This window comes from Rhinolophus sinicus, linkage group LG02 (genome assembly GCF_036562045.2).
Source record: "Rhinolophus sinicus isolate RSC01 linkage group LG02, ASM3656204v1, whole genome shotgun sequence".
Taxonomy (NCBI): Eukaryota; Metazoa; Chordata; class Mammalia; order Chiroptera; family Rhinolophidae; genus Rhinolophus; species Rhinolophus sinicus.
Window position 1 is genome coordinate 60,489,951 of NC_133752.1, and position 18,791 is coordinate 60,508,741.

The 18,791-nt window shown below is 34.7% G+C and overlaps 1 protein-coding gene across 1 annotated transcript in view; it reads left to right on the forward strand.

The window, feature by feature from the left end:
* The window catches only part of UBA6 (ubiquitin like modifier activating enzyme 6), a 73,131-nt gene that overhangs the window by 6,840 nt on the left and 47,500 nt on the right, over window positions 1-18,791 (forward strand). Inside the window, exons 3-6 of the mRNA XM_019748064.2 lie at window positions 10,549-10,643; window positions 11,161-11,189; window positions 16,824-16,918; window positions 17,332-17,443. Coding sequence (XP_019603623.2) covers window positions 10,549-10,643; window positions 11,161-11,189; window positions 16,824-16,918; window positions 17,332-17,443 — 331 coding nt within the window. The remainder of the gene's footprint in view (window positions 1-10,548; window positions 10,644-11,160; window positions 11,190-16,823; window positions 16,919-17,331; window positions 17,444-18,791) is intronic.

Here is an 18,791-nt window from a genome sequence, read left to right on the forward strand (position 1 = left end):
AAACTGTTAATATAAAATAGTTTTTGGCATGAAATCTCACTCGGCACCATTGGATCCCTTTTTCTTCTTCTTCCTGTTCCCAAGCTTAATTAATTGCTCTCATACCCATTCAGTAACCTAAGCAAGAAACCTTGGTTTCATTTTAGATTTTTTTCCCTATTTGTCATCCTTCAAATTCAACTAATTTTTTTAATCCTTCCAGTTCTTTCTAAACAACTCCTAATTCCAATTCTTTCATTCCCTCTCTCTGCACTCATCATCTCTCATTTAACTATTGTAATATTCTCTTTTGTGATCTTTTTAGAGCTACTCTTATCTCTAACCCATCTTGCATACTTTACTCAAAGTATTCTTTTGACATTTATCTCAGAGCACATGACTTCTCAGTTTAAAAGTTTTTAAATTGTTCCCTATTGTCTGCATTGGTGAGGCCAAACTATATAATAAGCATTCAAGCCCCCTTTCGAATACAGCATAACATAGTGGCTGAGCATATAAACTTTGGTATGAGATCTGAATTTGAATCATCCTCCATCATTTATGAGTGTGATCTTAAGTTACTTAACCTCTTAAGTCTAACCTTTATATTCATTCATTTTTTTTCATAATTCATTCAAGAAATACTTAATGAGAAAAAGGTATACAAATTAATCATAAAGAAAAGGGCCTAAGAGCTCAATAATTTCTAGTTTTATTTACCATGTGTTATGGCGATACCTTTTTTTTCTTTTGGGGTATTAGTATTATTTATTTATTTGTTTGTTTGTTTGTTTGTTTGTTTTTAATTGAAGTTTATTGTGGTGACAGTTGTTAGTAAAGTTACATAGATTTCAGGTGTACAATTCTGTAATACATCATCTATATATCACATTGTGTGTTCACCACCCAGAGTCAGATCTCTTTCCATCACCATATATTTGATCTCCTTTACCCTTTTTAGCCTCCCTTGTTACTTCTTACCAGTTAACCCTCCAACATCATATTTTTTAGTCTTGTCAAACTTTATGTATATATTCTCAGGGATTTGATTTTGCCCTACTTATCAGCTTAATGCTAAGCTGTTGTTCAGTGGATTATGACAGAATATGTGAAAACTTTAGGTTTCAGAGACAAAAAATTTTGTTATTACATAGCAAGTAGTGTGACCATCAGCATGGTGCCCCCAAGTCCCATGGGGACAATGCCCTGGACTGTGATGGGTGCTTTGCATGAGTACATAGTATGCTTATGTCACAGCTGAGGAATACTGAATTTGGGGGACCCAGCGTTTTATGGCAAGCAGTAAAAAAGTTTGCTCTTTGTCTTAGAAAGAGACTTGCCTCATCCCTCAAGGTTATGTGCTACAAACACAACCCTGAGAAAAGACCCGAGTACCTGAGCAATCAGGACCTTCCTCGCTAGGCATATCTAAAAAGACCTGTTGGTGTGTGAAAGACCATGAAGTAATGTCTCCCAACAGAATACATATTTTTCACAATTTCATTGAGGTATTATTGGCATATAGTATACTGTACATATTTAATGTGTACAGTTAACATGTTTTCACATGTATATATATATATATATATATATATATATATACTCATTATATCATCACCACAATTTAGGTAATGAACACATCTATCACACCCAAACATTTTCTTTCTGCCCCTTTGTAATCCCTTCCTCCCGTCTCTCTCCAGCTACCATTTCCCAAGGCAACCAATCTTCTTTTTAATGGAATCATACAGCATTTACACTTTTTAAGGGGTCTGGCTTTTTTCACTCAGTGATTTTGAAGTGAGTTATCTGTGTATATTGTCGTATCAGCAATTTGTTCCTTTTTATTGCTGAGTTGTATTCTAGTATATGGATATAATTCATTTTTTTTAACTGTTAACTATTGATGGGCATTTGGGTTTTTTCCAGGTTTTGGCTATTACAAATAAGACTGCCATGATAATTTATATATACGTTTTAGGGTAGAGATATGCTTTCATTGACTCTATTGGATAAATATCTAGAAATGAATGCTTGTATTATATGGTAAGTGTATTTTTAACTTTTAAGAAACTCCAAAATGTTTTCCAAAGTGGTTGCACCATTTTACATTCCCACTAGTAGTGTATGAGGGGTCTAGTGCCCCCATGTTCGCTTAGTACCTGGTATGGTCAGTCATTTTAAGTTTAGGCATTCTAGTATGTGTATAGTGGTATTACATTGTGGTTTTAATTTGCATTTCCCTAATGAATAATGGTCCTAAGCATCTTTTCATGAGCCTATATGGCATCTCTCTTTTTTTGGTGAAGTGTCTCTATAAATCTTTGTCTTTCTTTTTTTATTAGATTGTCTTATTGAGATCTATATGTACTCTGTGTACATGTTTTTTGTTATATATGATTCGAAATATTTTTTCCTAGTTAGTGGCTTGACTTTTTCTTTTCATAACAATGTCTTTTGCAGAACAAAATTTCAAATTCTGCTGATACAATTTTTTATATATAATTCATACTTTTTTGTACTATTTAAAAAATGTTTGCGAAACTCAAGGACTGTAGCATTTTCTCTGATGTTATCTTCTTGAAGTTTCATAGTATTAACTTTAGGTCTATGAGCCATTTCAAGTTAATTTTCATATATGGTGTGAGGTAAGGGCCAAGGTTTATTTTTTTTCATATAGCTCTCCAATGTTCCACCACCATTTTTTGAAGATCATCCATCCCCGTTGAATTCCCTGGGTTTCTTTGACAGAATTCAATAGACTATCTGTGGCTTTATTTCTGGAAGCTTCTATTTCAGTTATCTATATATCTCTTTACACCAGTCCCACTGTAGCTTTATCATAAATCTTGGAATTTAGGAGTATAATTCCTCCAACTTTGATCTGCTTTTACAAAGTTGGTGTGACTCTTTTCTTCTAGGTCCTTTGAATTTCCAAAAACATTTTAGAATCAGCTTGTTGATTCTTTAGAAAAAAATAAAAAATCTTCCTGATATTTGTTTGAGATTGTGTTGAATATGTAGTTCAATTTGGGGAATACTGATATTTTAACAATATTGAATTTTAAGATCCATTAACAGGGTATGTCTCAATTTCTTTTCTCTCTCCTAGATCTTGCACAACTGTTATCAAATTTATCCTTAAGTAATTTGTATTTTTTATACTATTGTAAGTGGTAATTTTTAAATTTCAATTTCCAATTATTTATTACTTCTAAATTGGAGCACAGTTGATTTTTGCATATTGATTTTTTATCCTGCAATCTTGCTAAACTCACTTATTCTAATTTTTTTTGTAAATTCTACAGGATTTTCTACACAGTCATGTTGTTTGAAAATAAAGAAGTTTTACTTCCTGTTTTCCAGTCTGGAAGCCTTTTATTTCTCTGTCTTGCCTTACTACACTGGCTGGAATTTCCAATACAGTATCGAATGGAAGCAGTGAATGTGGACAGCATCACGTTTCCTGATCTTAGACAGAAAACGTTCATTCTTCCATGGTGAAGTATGATGTTAGTTGTAGGCTTTTCATAGATACTCTTTATTAGGTTGAGGAGGTACCCTTCTATAACTAGTTTTGTTGTTTTTTTTAAAATCAAAATGAATGTCAGGTTGTCAAACACTTTTTCTGCATTCACTGAGGTGTTCATGTGGTTTTTCTTTACTCTTTTAATGTAGTAAATTACAATGGTGGCTTTATTATACCACCCTTGCATTTTATGGGATAAAACCTATTTGGTCGTGATTTTTTTTTTACATATATATGTATATATAAATTCTTTTAAGAATTTTTGCATCTTTATGAGGTGTGGAGTATTTTTTGATTGGTTTTGCCAGGGTTTGGTATTAGGGTAATGCAGATCGCACAAAATGAATGAGTTGAGAAGTATTTCTTCAAATTTCTAGAAAGTTTGCATAGGAATTGGCATTATTTCTTCTTTAAATTTTTGTTAGAATTCACAGTGAAGCTGTCTGTCTTTGGAGTTTTCTTTGTTGGAAAGCTTTGAACTACAAAATCAGTATCTAATAGATATAGGCGTATTCATATAATATATTTCTTCTTGAGTGAGCTTTGATAGTTTGTGTCTTTCAGGAAATATGTTCATTTATCTTAGCGGTTGAATTTAGTGGCTTTAAGTTGTTTGTAGTATTCCCTGAATATCCTTTGTAATCTCTATAGAATATAAAAGGATATTCCTCGCTTATTTCTGATATTGGTAATTTTTCTGTCTTTTTTTTCCTGACTTTCTGGCTAGAGGTCTTCTCAGAGAACAAGCGTTTAGTTTAATTGATGGAAATGTCATTATACGGCACATGACTGTATACTTCTATTTCTCCTATTCCCGGATTTAGTTATTATTGCCCTACATTTTGCTTCTGCATGTGTTATGAACGCACAATATATTGTGGGTTTTTTGTTTTGTTTTGATAATTGTTTTATTTTTCAATTGCTCTTGAAAAATATATTGTTTTTGGCTTAAATACTCTACCTTTAAAAGATGTTTTAAAGTAAGAGGAAAAAGTCTTTGTTTTATCCATCCTTTTGTCATTTCTGGTATTCCCTATTTCTTTCTGTAAATTAAAATGTCCATCTGGTATCATTTTCCTTTTTCCTAAGGATTTACTTTAATATTTCTTACAGTGAAGGCCTGGCAGCAATGAATTCTTTCAGCTTTTGTATGTCTGAAGAAGTCTTTACTTTCTTTTTTGAAATTGAATATAGAATTTTAGTGTTTTGTTTGTTTGTTTGTTTGGTTTTTTCCAGTACTTTATAAATGTTGTGCCACTGTTTTCTGATTTGTACTGCTTCCTGGGAGAAAGTCAGCTGTCATTCTTACCTTTTCTAATATGCCCTATTTTCTGTTATTACTTTTAATATTTTCTCTTCATCCCTAGTTTTAAAAAATGGTGATGTGCTTTGATGTCGCATTTTTCATACTTTTTGTTCTTAGGCTGTCTACATTGTGCTCTGTGAATTTGTTGTATTCCTGAAAAAATATTAGCCATTAGTTCTTCAAATATATTATTCTCTCCCCCTTCTCCACTCTCAGGAACTTCAATTTCACATATATTCGATCAAGTTAAGTTGTTCCACATCTCACTTATGCTCTACTTATTTTCAGTCTGCTATTTTCAGTTATGCTCAACTTACTTTCATTCTTTTTTTGTGTGTGTGTGTGTGTTTCATTTTGGTAAGTTTCTATTGCTGTGTCTTCAAATTTGCTTCTGCAGTGTTGAATGTATTAATTCCATCCAGGTTATTTTCAGCTTAGATTTTATAGTTTTCATCTCTAGACGTTTTGCTTTTCATGCTTTCTACTTCCTTCTTAAGAATATGGATTATAATTATAATTGTTTTAATGTCTTTTTCTAAAAATTCTGTCTTCTATGTCACTTGTAAATATGTTCTATTGTTGATTTTTCTATTTATTGTAATTTATGTTTTCCTGCTGTTTTGCATACCTGGTAATTTTTTAATGTATGTCAGACCTTGTGAATTTTACTTTTTTGAGTGCTGGATAATTTTGAATTCCTTGAAAGTTTGAGCTTTGTTCAGGAACTCAGTTAAGTTACTTGGAGATTTAAGTCTGGGACTAATTTTTCCCCAATATTGATATAATACCCTTCGAGTGATATTATTATTCAGGTGGTTATCTCTCCAGCTTGAGGTTGTTTCCTCAATGCAAGTGCTGATCTTAACTCAGCCTATGAATGACTCAAGGAGAACCTTCTACAGATCTCTGGCGCTCTCTGTCTTCATCTCTTTGCTTGCAAATTCTAGCCTCCTTGAATACACATCCATGTCTTTTCTATTCAGAGAGACCACTGGGCCTTTTTGGGTTTCCCTTCCTGCACTGCAGCCTGGAAACTCTCCAAGCAGTAGCTAGGGCAGTCATGAAGCTCATGTTGTTTTCCTTCTCTGAGATTACTGTTCTGAGTTGCCTATTGTCCAGTGTCTGAAGTCTGTTGTTTCATTTATATTTTTCAGTTTTCAGTTGCTTAAAGTGGGAGTAGGATAAACCTGATCCCTGTTACTTCACCATAGCCAGTAGTGGAAGTCATATGTGTGTGTGTGTGTGTGTATATATATATATATATATATTATATATATATTATATGTCACATATCTCTTATATGCCGTTGTTTTTCATGCTTCCCTTTTTTCTGGTATAGAATGCTTTTCCTTCTTGATAAACTTTTTAACTCCAGTTAAGTCTTTAGAATTTAACTTGGATGAACCTCATTTGGGAAGTTTTATATAACCTCCACTGATAGAGGTAATTATTTCCTCTTATCTATTTCAGGTTCCCTTAGTTTCTGGTACTTCTGTGTATGGTACTTAAGAATGAATTATTTCTCTCTCCCAATAATATGTCACAGGCATTCTGCTAAGTATTTTATATGTTTTATCTAATTGAAACCTCATAGTAGCCATATGAGGTTATTGCTGTTATCTCCACAGATTGCCAGTGCCTGGCTTGAAATAGATATTTTAATAAATTTATGAATGCATGACGAAGGCAATTGAAGTACTTCCAGAAGAAAGTGATCAGAGTGTTGAGGGGGACTCAAAATGATGTAATTTTGGAATTGTTTAAGGAACTGGAGATGTTTAGCCTGGAGAAAGAAGACTCTGGAACCTGAATACCATCTTCAAATGTTTGGAGGGCTGTCACATCGAAGAGGGATTAGATGAGTTCCTTATGGCCCCAAGGAGGTAAAATTAGGACTAGTAGGTGAAAACTATAGGGAGATATTGTGCTTTCATGAAAGAGAGCATCTTTAATAATTAAGGCTCTCTGAAAGTAGAGTAGATAGCTTGGTGATTTCATTTTACTAGATACAATCACTAATATGTTGCCTGTCTACTTAATAGAGTCAGCTGTAATGCAGTCATGCTGGACTTGAAGTTATACTTTAGGCTCTTTAAATCTCATCGCTATTACTTACTAATAGTATGAAATTCATAGTAGATGATCTAAGCCTCAATTGCAAGAGTATCTGACATTCACAAAATAGGCACTTAATGAGTACCCTTTCCCTTGGTGGCCAAACATTGAAAAGGTAGTTTCAGTTTTCACAGGTCGTTTAGGTAACAAGAATCTGTCTGAGATTATGCGATTCTTTGGAAAACCTTGGTTCTTATATCTTTATTCTTTTGTCTGTATGTTCTTTTTCATTTATAACCACTTTTGTGCCGTGGCTATTCATTATTTGTCTAAATAATCTTAAAAATAATTCATGAGGACAAGTCTGAGATAAAAAACATATTTTTTAATGTAGGTCTCGTAACTGTGAACATAGAATAATTCAAGTCCTCTGCTTCGTGAAACATAAAAGTGTTATTCCTGTTCTTGTGTGCCAATTCATTTCTTTCATTAATTTAGCATATTTTGTGTGTGTGTCTATAATATGCCAGGCACTGTTAGTCACTGGGGATAAAATAGTAAATAAGGCATAGGCCCTTGCTCTAAAGAATCTTCAATCTCCTCGGAAAAATAGACAAATAGTGAAAATATACTGTGATAAGTGTTACAATACATTGAATGTAGGTTGTTATGGATGCACATAAAAAATGATCCAACACTGTCTTGAGAAAGGTTAGGGGTATCAGTGTAAGCATCATGGGGAGAAACTAATATATAAGCTGAGACCTAACGACCAGTAGGAGTTATCAAGCGTACAATATTGGGGGAGAGGAATACTGCAGAAAAATGTCTACCAGGTAAAGAGAACATCCAATGTTTGGAGAAATGAAAACCTTTAGTATACCTAGAACATGGAATTTGGAGGAGGGATGACAAAAGATGGGACGAGAGTCAAGCAGAGATTAGATTATGAAGGGCATGTGACTAATGTTAGAATTTGGACTTTATCATAGCGAAATAGGAAACCACTGGAGTTTTTAAAGCAGGAGACTGATTTGACCAGATTTGTACTTCAGAAAGATGATTCATCTTAATAGGAAGCTAATAGGTAAGATGTGAAACTGAAAAACCAAGTACAAACAGGTTATTGAAAAATAAGGGGGTAGATATTAGAAGAAATAACTAGAAGAATCAAGAGTGCTTTTCCTTGGGAGGTGGTAATTGGGGTAAAGAAGAGAAGGTCGGGAAACTGATTTTTTTTTTTCCTCCTGTAAATCACGGTAGTGTGAATTGAGTTTGTAATCTACATGCAGTGTAGCATAGTGGTTACGAGTAAGGATACTAAGACCAGACTACCTGTGTTGAATCTTTTCTCCACTATGTATAAGTTACTTAATTTCCCTGTGCTTAAGTTTTCCTCTCTGTAAAAATGGGAATAATAATAGTTTAAAATTTTTATGAGAATTTTTATGAGGATTCAATGAGTTAATACAAGTAAAACACTAAGACACTCTGTGGTGCATAGTAAACATTTAGTAAGTGTTAGCGGTTAGTCTTACATATCAGCACTATTCAGGTACTTATATACGAGGAGAACAGACAAATTTATAGTCATAGTGGGGGATTTTTTAAATGTTGCTTTTAGTAATCAAGAGAACAAGCAGACAAAAAAATCAACAGGTATGGATTTCATCAACATGATTATTAAAATTAAACTAAAGCATACATAAAGAATGTTCTATGTAACAACTATAGAGTACACATTCTTTTCAAGAACACATGGAACATTTGTAAAATTAACCAAAGAAATACTCAAATATTAAAGAGTGAAATCGTATAGATTGTGATGTCTCTTCACAGTGTATTTAAGCTACAAGTCAACACAAAAGATAACTAGAAAACTCCCCATAAAATTAGAAATTTAAAAATATACTTCAGATTAACCCATAAGTCAAAAACGAATCATAATTAAAATTGGAAAATAATGAAAGTACTGTATCAAAATTTAGGATGCTGTTTAAAATCAGTTAAAGTTTTATATGTGTATTTTAGGAAAAAAACTAGAAAATTAATAAGTTTTTATTTCAGGAAACTAGGGGGTGAAAAATAGAAGGGTAGAATTTATTAGCATAGGAAACATTTCAAAGGCCAAGTTCACAGACACTAGGCTAAAGTTCAGGCCTGATATGTTAACTTTTCCCTGCAGGTTAAGGATGTGAAACTACTTTGATACACTGCCAGAAAGGGAGAGTAAGTTGGTACATCCACTTTGGAAAACAGTTTATCATTACCTAATAAAGTTAATCCTGCATTTCCTCTCCTAGATATATTATAGAAACTACTACACGTGTGTACCAGGAGACATAAGAATGCTCATAGACTCATTATTGGCAACTGTTCAAAACTGTATAATATCTAAATTATGGTATCTTATTACAATAGAATGGTAGCAGATATGAAAAATTAATGAACAACTGCATGCGTTGATAAATCTCATAAGTATAATTTCATTCAAAAGAATCAAGACACAGAAAAAGACATTCAAAATGATTCCATTTATATAAAGTTTCAAAACAGACAAATATATTTTTCAGGGATACACAAATAAGGCTGGTGATACACATACATACTATAGTAGATGTTCAATAAATATTTAATGAACAAATGAATAGTTTTTATCTCTGAAACAGAATGGTGAATATGGTAAATACCAATTTAAACGGAAAATTTTGAGTTTTATATTTTGCAGGGAATAAGGAAGGCAATAAAGATAGCTTGTATTTATAAAGTTTCTTCTGACTAAGCAAGAAATCCTGTTTTAGGCTTTTTATTGAATATGAATAGCTGAAGTATGGAAATTAGATAAACATCTACATATTAAAAAGACACGCATTAAACGTGTGTGTGTGTGTGTGTGTGTGTGTGTGTGTGAATTTCAAAAGAAATACTTGCAGCCCAAGGGTTTCTGGAATTATTTGTTATTTATATTGAACTCATCTGTCAAATGATTCTCTTAAGAATCCATTGGAATGTCCATTGGATTGAAAAACTGGTGTAGTATCAAGTGTATCACTGTTCTGTCAAATAAACTCTTATTAGTGACTTGATTATTGTATCTGACTTTCAAAAATTGTCAATGTGTATTTTTTGAAATTCCCATCCTGATACTACCTTGTGGCTGTTAGGATGGATGACTTAACAAGATCCTTTATGTACTTTATCAGTTTTATATACTTTAGCAGTTTTGATGACTGCTTAATTTTAAGTCATCTGAACTCCAAGTAGGGAACCAATTTTTTGCTTCAGAGATCCTGTTTTACAGTGAGAGACTCAAAGTGGAAATGGCAAACTCAAATGCCTGTAGTGGCCGCTGAGGTCATAAATGAGAGAAGCAGGATGGGAACTGTTGAAAGTCTAGAGCACATAGTCCTCCCTGTGTAAATAGGGGAACTCCTGTTCAACTCCATCTGTCTGTTGCCATTAAGGAATGTGGAGCTTGGTGCCAAATCCTCTCAATTTTCAAAATATGTCATATATTTAGCAATCAATCCAGGAAATTTAAACAGTTTACAAGTGATCCAAAAGCCTAAAACAAGCCTGTGGGCAGGATCTAGTTGCCAGGCTATTAGTTTGCAAACAACTTTAAAGGGATATATAATTTTGATGAAATTATTGTTTTTTATTGTGTTTTTACATACAGTCGACAGAGGTATGTTCTTGGAGACACAGCAATGCAGAAGATGGCCAAGTCCCATGTTTTCTTAAGTGGTATGGGTGGTCTTGGTTTGGAAATTGGTAAGCAGTATTTTTATTCATAATTTAGTAAGACACTTTTGAGCAATATAATATAAAGATTTAACTCCTCCATGTATTGTTTCTGTAAAGGAAATTATGTAGATACAAAATCTTGATTAGATTTAGTTCTCATTGTTTTATCAAAACTACTTCTTGATACTGTAACAGTCTACCACAAGGAATCAGTAATGACTCTCTTGCTTCTTTTTTTGTGTGATGTTAATAGCCATTAATGATCATTCTCTGTATCCATTAATTCGTTATGATAGAACACTCGTACATATATTTGTAATAATGTACCTGGAAGAATACACTAAAATTTTAAGTGATTATCTCAGTGTGGTGTGATTATGGAAATTTTTTTCTTTTTTGTTCATCTGTATTTTCTAAAGGATTTGTATTTTTTAAGTAGTAAAAAAGTTAAAATTTACTTGTCAGAGATAGGACCAAACTTCATGAAGATATAGCTAATATATGTTCTAATAATAAACTATTTCTTTTTCTTTTTCCTTTATAGCAAAGAATCTTACTCTTGCAGGAATTAAGGTGAGAAAAATGTCCTTGGTAAAAAGGATTGTTTGTTATGAACTCTTTTTTCGGTTTTTACTCTCAGTAGTGGCGATATTGTTTATACTTTGGCCGAATTATTGCTTCTTCATTTAGTAGCAATATTGTTTTAATGCTGTACTTTCCTTTAAAAAAAAAAACATTTTGTTCTAGAAAATTTCAAAATTATACAAAAGTAGAATAGCCCATATACCCATCATGCAGCTCTAGTTACCAGCTTATAGACAAATTTGTTCCATGTATCCACTGGCCCCCAACCACCAAATTATTTTGATGTGTCAGACATCCTATTATATCATCCTTAAATACTTTAGTAAATAGCTCTAAAAGATAAGGATTCCTTTTGAAAATATAACACTATACCACTTTCACACCTAAAATAATGTTCTCAGTGTCATTGTGTTAGTTACCTATTGCTGCAAAATAAATTACCCCGAAACTTAGCAACTTAAGCAACAGCATTATCTCAGGCACACCTTAGCTGGTTCCTCTCTTTGAGGGTCTCTAACAAGCTCCAGGCAAGATACTGACAGGGCCTGGAATCATCTCTAGGCTAGGGGAAAGATCTTCCCAGTGTCGCTCAGGATTCAGTGGCAAGGTTGTGTCACTTCACATTCCCAGCTTAGTTCCTTGTTGCATATTGGTCAGAGGTCAGTTGCTTCCCAAGTGGCCCTCTCTATAGGGCATTTTGCTTCATCAGCGTAAGCTAGCAGTAAGACAAGAAAGGGAATGTGCCAGCCAGAGAACTCACAGTGTTTTGTAACCTAATCTCAGAAGTGATATTCTGCCACCTATGCTGTGTTCCTTAAAAGCTAGTCACTAGGTCCAGTTTACACTCAAGGGGAGGGGATTACACAAAGGCCTGAATACCAGAAAATGAGACTCATTGGGGGCCATCTTAGAAGCCTTCCTACCTCAGTCATCTAATTAGAGTTCAGATTTTCCCAATTATCTTATGTGATTTTTTAAAACTTTGTTTTGTTCTAATCGGGATCCAAGTAAAGTCCATACACTAAACTTGGTTTCTTTTAATCTAAAGGTTTCCCTTCACTGATTTTTCTTTTTCTCCTTACAATTTACTTATTAAAAAACCAGGTCATTTGTCACATGTACCTCTACCTCTGTATTTCCTGTAAACTGGTAGTTGTGTCCAGAGAATCAGATTCAGATTTGATTCTTTTCGTGCTACTACTTCACAGGTGATGTTGTGTTCTATCAGGAGGAAATAAATACGTGTTGACTTTTTGTGATTATTACTGACTATTAATGATTATTGCCTAGATTCATATTTTATTAGGAGCAGTAATTTTTTTATTAGTTTCAGCTATACAAAGCAACGTAATAGTTAAACATTTAAACCCCTCATAAAGTGATAACCCCCCCAACCTATTACGCCTCTGACATCTTATGTAACTGTTAAAACAGTATCAACTATCTTCCCTATGAGGTACTCCACATCCTATGACTATATATACCTACATATTTAGTTATAGTTAACATTCAATATTATTCTACTTCAGCTTCAGGAGTATAGTGCATTGGTCAGACATCTACACAGTCGATGATGTGATCCCCCTGATAAGTACAGTGCCCATCTAACAACTTAAGTGATCTTTACAACATTGTTGATTATATTCCCCATACTGTGTTAACTATCAGTTTCTATTTCTCAGTGCCTTCACCTTTTTCACCCTGCTCCCAACCCCATTCCCATCTATCACCTTGATAGAGCTAGTGCCTATCTGATACCATACCTAGTTATTACAATATTATTGACTATATTCCTAATGCTATACTCTACATTCCCATGACTACTGTATAACAACCAGTTTGTACTTCTTAATCTCCTCCCCTTTCACCCATCCTTAACCACCCCTCCCATCTTGAAGAAGTCCCTTTAAGATTCCTTGTGGGCCGGCCCGGTGGCTCAGGCGGTTAGAGCTCCATGCTCCTAACTCCAAAGGCTGCCGGTTCGATTCCCACATGGGACAGTGGGCTCTCAACCACAAGGCTGCCAGTTCGATTCCTCAAGGTCCCCCAAGGGATGGTGGGCTCCGCCCCCTGCAACTAAGATTGAACACTGCACCTTGAGCTGAGCTGCCGCTGAGCTCCCGGATGGCTCAGTTGGTTGGAGTGCGTCCTCTCAACCACAAGGTTGCCGGTTCGACTCCCGCAAGGGATGGTTGGCTGCGCCCCTTGCAACTAGCAACGGCAACTGGACCTGGAGCTGAGCTGCGTCCTCCACAACTAAGACTGAAAGAACAACAACTTGAAGCTGAACAGCACCCTCCACAACTAAGATTGAAAGAACAACAACTTGACTTGGAAAAAAGGCCTAGAAGTACACACTGTTCCCCAATAAAGTCCTGTTCCCCTTCCCCAATAAAAAAATCTTAAAAAAAAAAAAAAAAAAAGATTCCTTGTAATACTGGTTTGGTGGTGATGAACTCCTTCAGCTTTTTCTTGTCTGGGAAGCTCCTTATCTGTCCTTCAGTTCTAAATGACAGCCTTGCTGGTTAAAGCAGTCTTGGTTGTATGTCATTGGTTTTCATCACTTGGAATATTTCCTGCCACTCCCTTCTTGCCTGCGAAGTTTCTGTTGAGAAACTTCTTATAGGGGCTTCCTTGCAGGTAACTTAACCGCTTTTCTCTTGCTCAAGCTTTTAAGATTCTCTCTTTGTATTAGGTTGGTGCAAAAGTAGTTGCACGTTTTACATTTTTTTAACCTCTTAAACTGCAATTACTTTTGCACCAACCTAATATTTAACCTTTGGCATTTTAATTTTGATGTGTCTTGGTGTGGGCCTCTTTGGGTTTACCATGTTTGTGACTCTCTGTGCTTCCTGGGCTTGTATGTCCATTTCCTTCACCAGGTTAGGGAAGTTTTCTGTCATTATTTCTTCAAGTAGGTTTTCAATTCCTTGTTCTCTCTCTTCTCCTTCTAGTACCCCTGTAATGCGAATGTTGGTACACTTGATATTGTCCCAGAAGCCCCTTAAACGCTCCTCAATTTTTTGGATGCTTCTTTCTTTTAGCTGTTCTGGTTGGGTATTTTCTGCTACCTTGTCTTCCACATCGCTGTTTGGATCTTCTGCTTCATCTAATCTTCTGTTGAGTCCCTGTAATATACTCTATGTTTCCATTATTGTGTCCTTTATTTCTGACTGGTTCTTTTTTATGGTTTCCATTTCCATTTGTATGCTTCCTATCTCTCTGTTGAAGTTCTCCCTGAGATCATTGAGCATTCTTATAACCAGTGTTTGGAACTCAGCGTCTGATAGATTGCTTATCTCCGTTTTGCTTAGTTCTTTTTCTGGAACTTTGTTCTATTCTTTTATTTGGGACTTGTTTCTTTGTCTCCTCATTTTGGCTACCTCCCTGTCTTTATTTCTATGTATTCGGTAGGGCTGCTATGTTTTGCAGTCTTAAAGTGGCCTTATGTAGTAGGTGTGCTATAGGGTTCAGTGGCGCAGTCATTCTGGTCACCTGAGCCACGGGCTCCAGGTGTGTCCCTTGTCTGGGTTGTGTGCTCCCTCCTCTTGTAGTTGAGACTTGGTTGATAATCACACATCATTGTGAGAGATTGACCCTTGGGCTCACTAGTTGTGAGGACTGGCCTTGACTACACTGGAAGAGTTGTTCTAGGGGCTGATTCTACGGAGCAGGATCTGCCTCAGCAGGACTCTGATGCCTGCCCAATCCAAGAAGCAGTTATATTCTGATTCTCTCTCTTCTTCATTTATTAGCTGGAATCGTATTTTAGAAAGAAAATTTTCCATTGCATTTTTGGTTCCACTAAAGTGCATTTTGTACATACATGAGCAGCAGGATAAATACTTGATTTTTTTCCCCAGTTTATTTACCAGTTTTCAAAATCAGTAGTATTCTATCATACCTCAACAGTGGCCAGTGAATTTGTGTGTGTGAACATCATGATAAACTCATGGATTTAAACATACGTGTTATTTTTTGACCCATTGTAGCTGTTATTCACATTTTGCTCAAATTATTTTATCTTTGCCTGCTGGGATTTTCTTCCAAGTTCTTGAGTCCTTTTGACACACCCCCATAGTCTTCGATTGTCACTGATTGTAAAGTCTTTTCAGTCTACAGAGCTAGAACATTCACTATGAGTAAACTCAGAAATTTCTGAGTTTCAAGTTTAGGTTTGTAGGGTATTTACTTCTTTGATTTTATATTTGTATCTCTTACTATAAAGTTTGGGTCTTAACAACATGAACCTAATTACTTATTTGCTTTATCCTATATTCTGTTCTACCTTTCTATGACATAATTTCAGAATAACAATTCTAATAAATAAAAATATAATTACTATTGAAAACAATTTAAGATTCTTTGTAAGTCACTTTAAATCATTCCTCTGGGTAGTTATGCGACAAATTAACTAAATAGTTTTGTCCATTTATTTATTTTGCTTTGGATGTTTAGGGATTGCTTTTTTAATTTAATTTAGTTTTACTATTATGTGAGAACAAAATTCAAAATCAAATTTATAAAACAGCGTAGATTCGGGTAAGTCTAGCTTCTCTGTATCCTATTTCCTCCTTTCTTTATTAGGTCACCCCTCTCTTTTTATTGTTTTTAAATGTAAGTAAATGCAGACATATAAACATGAAAATCTGTACATATGTGTGTACATGTTTATTCCCATCTGCTTTTCTTAAAGTGCCATGCTTTCCTTGTTTTTTTCCTCATTTAACAGCGTAGCGTGGGATTACCCCATAGTGATAAATAAATGTATTTCATTCTATTTTTATAGCTGCATTGATATACTTTTCATTGATATGGCATTTATTATTATACCCAGTTCCCCAGTTCCTCATTGTTTTGATTATTTCTGCTCTTTTGCTATTATACATAGTGCTGCAGTTAAGACTCTTGTACATATGTCTTTTTATGTTATTCCCAGTGTGTCTTTGGGTTAGATTCTTAAAGGTGGGATTGCTGTGTCAAAGGATAAATGCACATGTCATTTTGCTGTAAATTGGCAAATTCCTTTCCATTGAGGTTGTGCTGCTTCACATTCCCACAGTAACATATGGGAATGTCTGATTCACCTCATTCTGACCAATAGAGTATATTGTCAAACTTTTGGATTTATGCTATTCTGATGAATGAGAAAGGTTATTTAATTCTAGACCTTACATATTTTTTTACAGCGCCAAATGCATTTCTTTTTCAGTATAATCCATGTTCATATACCTTGCCCCCTTTTTAAAATAAGATTTGTAGCCTGTAAGTTGCAAACCTTTTTTTCCAGTTAGTTACCTTTCTTACTTTGAACATGGAGCATTTGGAAATGTTTATGTGAATTTTTAAAATTTTTGTATGTTGATTTATATAGCATGCTACTTTCCTCAATTTAAATTCATTTGCTGCTCAAAGTAGTTTTCACAGTAAGTTTTTTGGATTTCCAAATGTATATAGTCATTTCATTTAACTTTATATCCTTTCCTATTCTTAAGCCTTTAATTACTTTCTGTTGTCTAATTACACAGGATAATGCTTTTAATACAATGTAAATAGTATTGGAGATAGTGAACATCCTTGTCTTATTCTTGACTTTAACATATATTTTCCTCTTTTTTGAAGGCACTTACCATTCATGATGCAGAAAAATGCCAAGCATGGGACCTGGGAACCAACTTCTTTCTCTGTGAAGATGATGTTGTTAATATGAGAAACAGGTGACAAGATATTTTGATGTATTATGATAGGATTTTTTTATTTGATTATTTATTTTTGTCGCATGTTTAATACATTCACATTGCTCCCTAGGAAAATTGTTAAAGGGAGTCTCTTATTTCTGGACCATTAAAAGATTTACGGAGCTTAGAACTATGAGGGTGCACTTTGAGATTGTGTGTCTTACTATGGAATATCAGTAGTATGCTACATCTAAAAATCGTATCATTATCTATAAATATAAATAAATCTTAGCTTCTTTCTTCCTCTACAGTTTATTAAATTTCCATTGAAATTTTGTAACATTCAGTTTCTTCTAATGTCATTCTTCTTGGACACTTTGCTGTCTGAGATTGAGTATGTTGAATGAAAGAATAGTAAAGATCGATTATTTATTTATTTTTATTAATCTTAGGGCTGAAGCTGTTCTTCAACATATTGCAGAACTAAATCCATACGTTCATGTCACAGCATCTTCTGTTTCTTTAACTGAAACCACTGATCTCTCCTTCTTGGATAAATACCAGGTTGGTACTCCATTTTATATTAGATATTATTGGCAGATTCCAAGGCAAATTGTTAAATATTAATATAACTAATTTAACCTAGTCTATTAAGCAGAACAAAAAAAATCAGGTTAAAAGACTTGCTTTAGAATAATACATTTCAAATGCTCCATTTTAGGGAAAGGACCGAGGAACTTCTGACAAAGCTATTGTATCAGTCAGCTATAATATTTTCATAGTAATGTGCATAAATAACTACCCAAGACTCAGTGGTTTATGGCAACATGCATTTCATTCTTTGTTATACATTTGCATATCAGCTGGAGTTCTGCTATTCCAGACTGAAGTTTAACTCGAGTCTGGGTTCTGCTCCATGAACTTTGACTCAAGTCTGCCTTCTGCTTGGCACAATAAGGGTGCACTTTGGGATTGTGTGTCTTACTATAAAATACAACAGGGTGCTACATCTCAAGATTCTATAATTATCTAAATATAAATAAATCTTAACTTCTTTTAGCACAAATGCACCATTTTGGGCCTGTGGTTTTTCTCTTTAACAGTTCTGAAACTATCTGGAGAAGACAGTTTCAGATCCACAGGTTAAGGCCTCAGTCCCACAAGAATACCTTCTCTACCCGCTTTCTGATGCCAATCAGAAGTCCAGGTTGTTACTTGTGCTTTTGAGGACTAGCCATAAATCAGAGGTTCCCACACCCCCTCCCCTGCTCTGGTTCAATTAATTTGCCAGGATGGCTCACAGAACTAAGGAAAACAGTTTACTTACTAAAGTACCAGTTCATTATAAAAAGCCATAACTCAGGAACAGCCAGGTGGAAGAGATGCATAAGGCAAGGTATGGGGAAGAGGGTACAGAGCTTCTATGCTCTCTCCAGGTATGCCACCTTCTCAGCGCCTCCACATGTTCACGAACCCAGAAGCTCTCTGAGCCACTATTTCAGGGATTTTTATGTAGACTTCATTATGCAAACATGAATGGTTAAGTTATTGGCCATTAGTGATTAAGTCAATCTCCATGCCCTTCCCCTCCCTAGAGGTTTGGGAGATAGGGCTAAAAGTTTTGACCCTCTGATCACAAGGTTGGTTCCCTGGCAACCAGCTCCAATCCGTAGAGGCTTTCCAAAAGTCACCACATTAACATAAACTCAGGTATGGGTGAAAGAGACTTATTACATATAAAGAAAGACGTTCATTTCACCTTTGTCACTCTGGAGTTGTTTCAGGAACTGCAACAAACCTAAATATTACAACAAAATATGCCCCTATCCCCCCTTTTTTTTTTTCCTGTCCCTCTTATATAAGAAATTACAAGAGTTTTAGGAGCTATGTGCCAGGAACAGTGGATGATGAC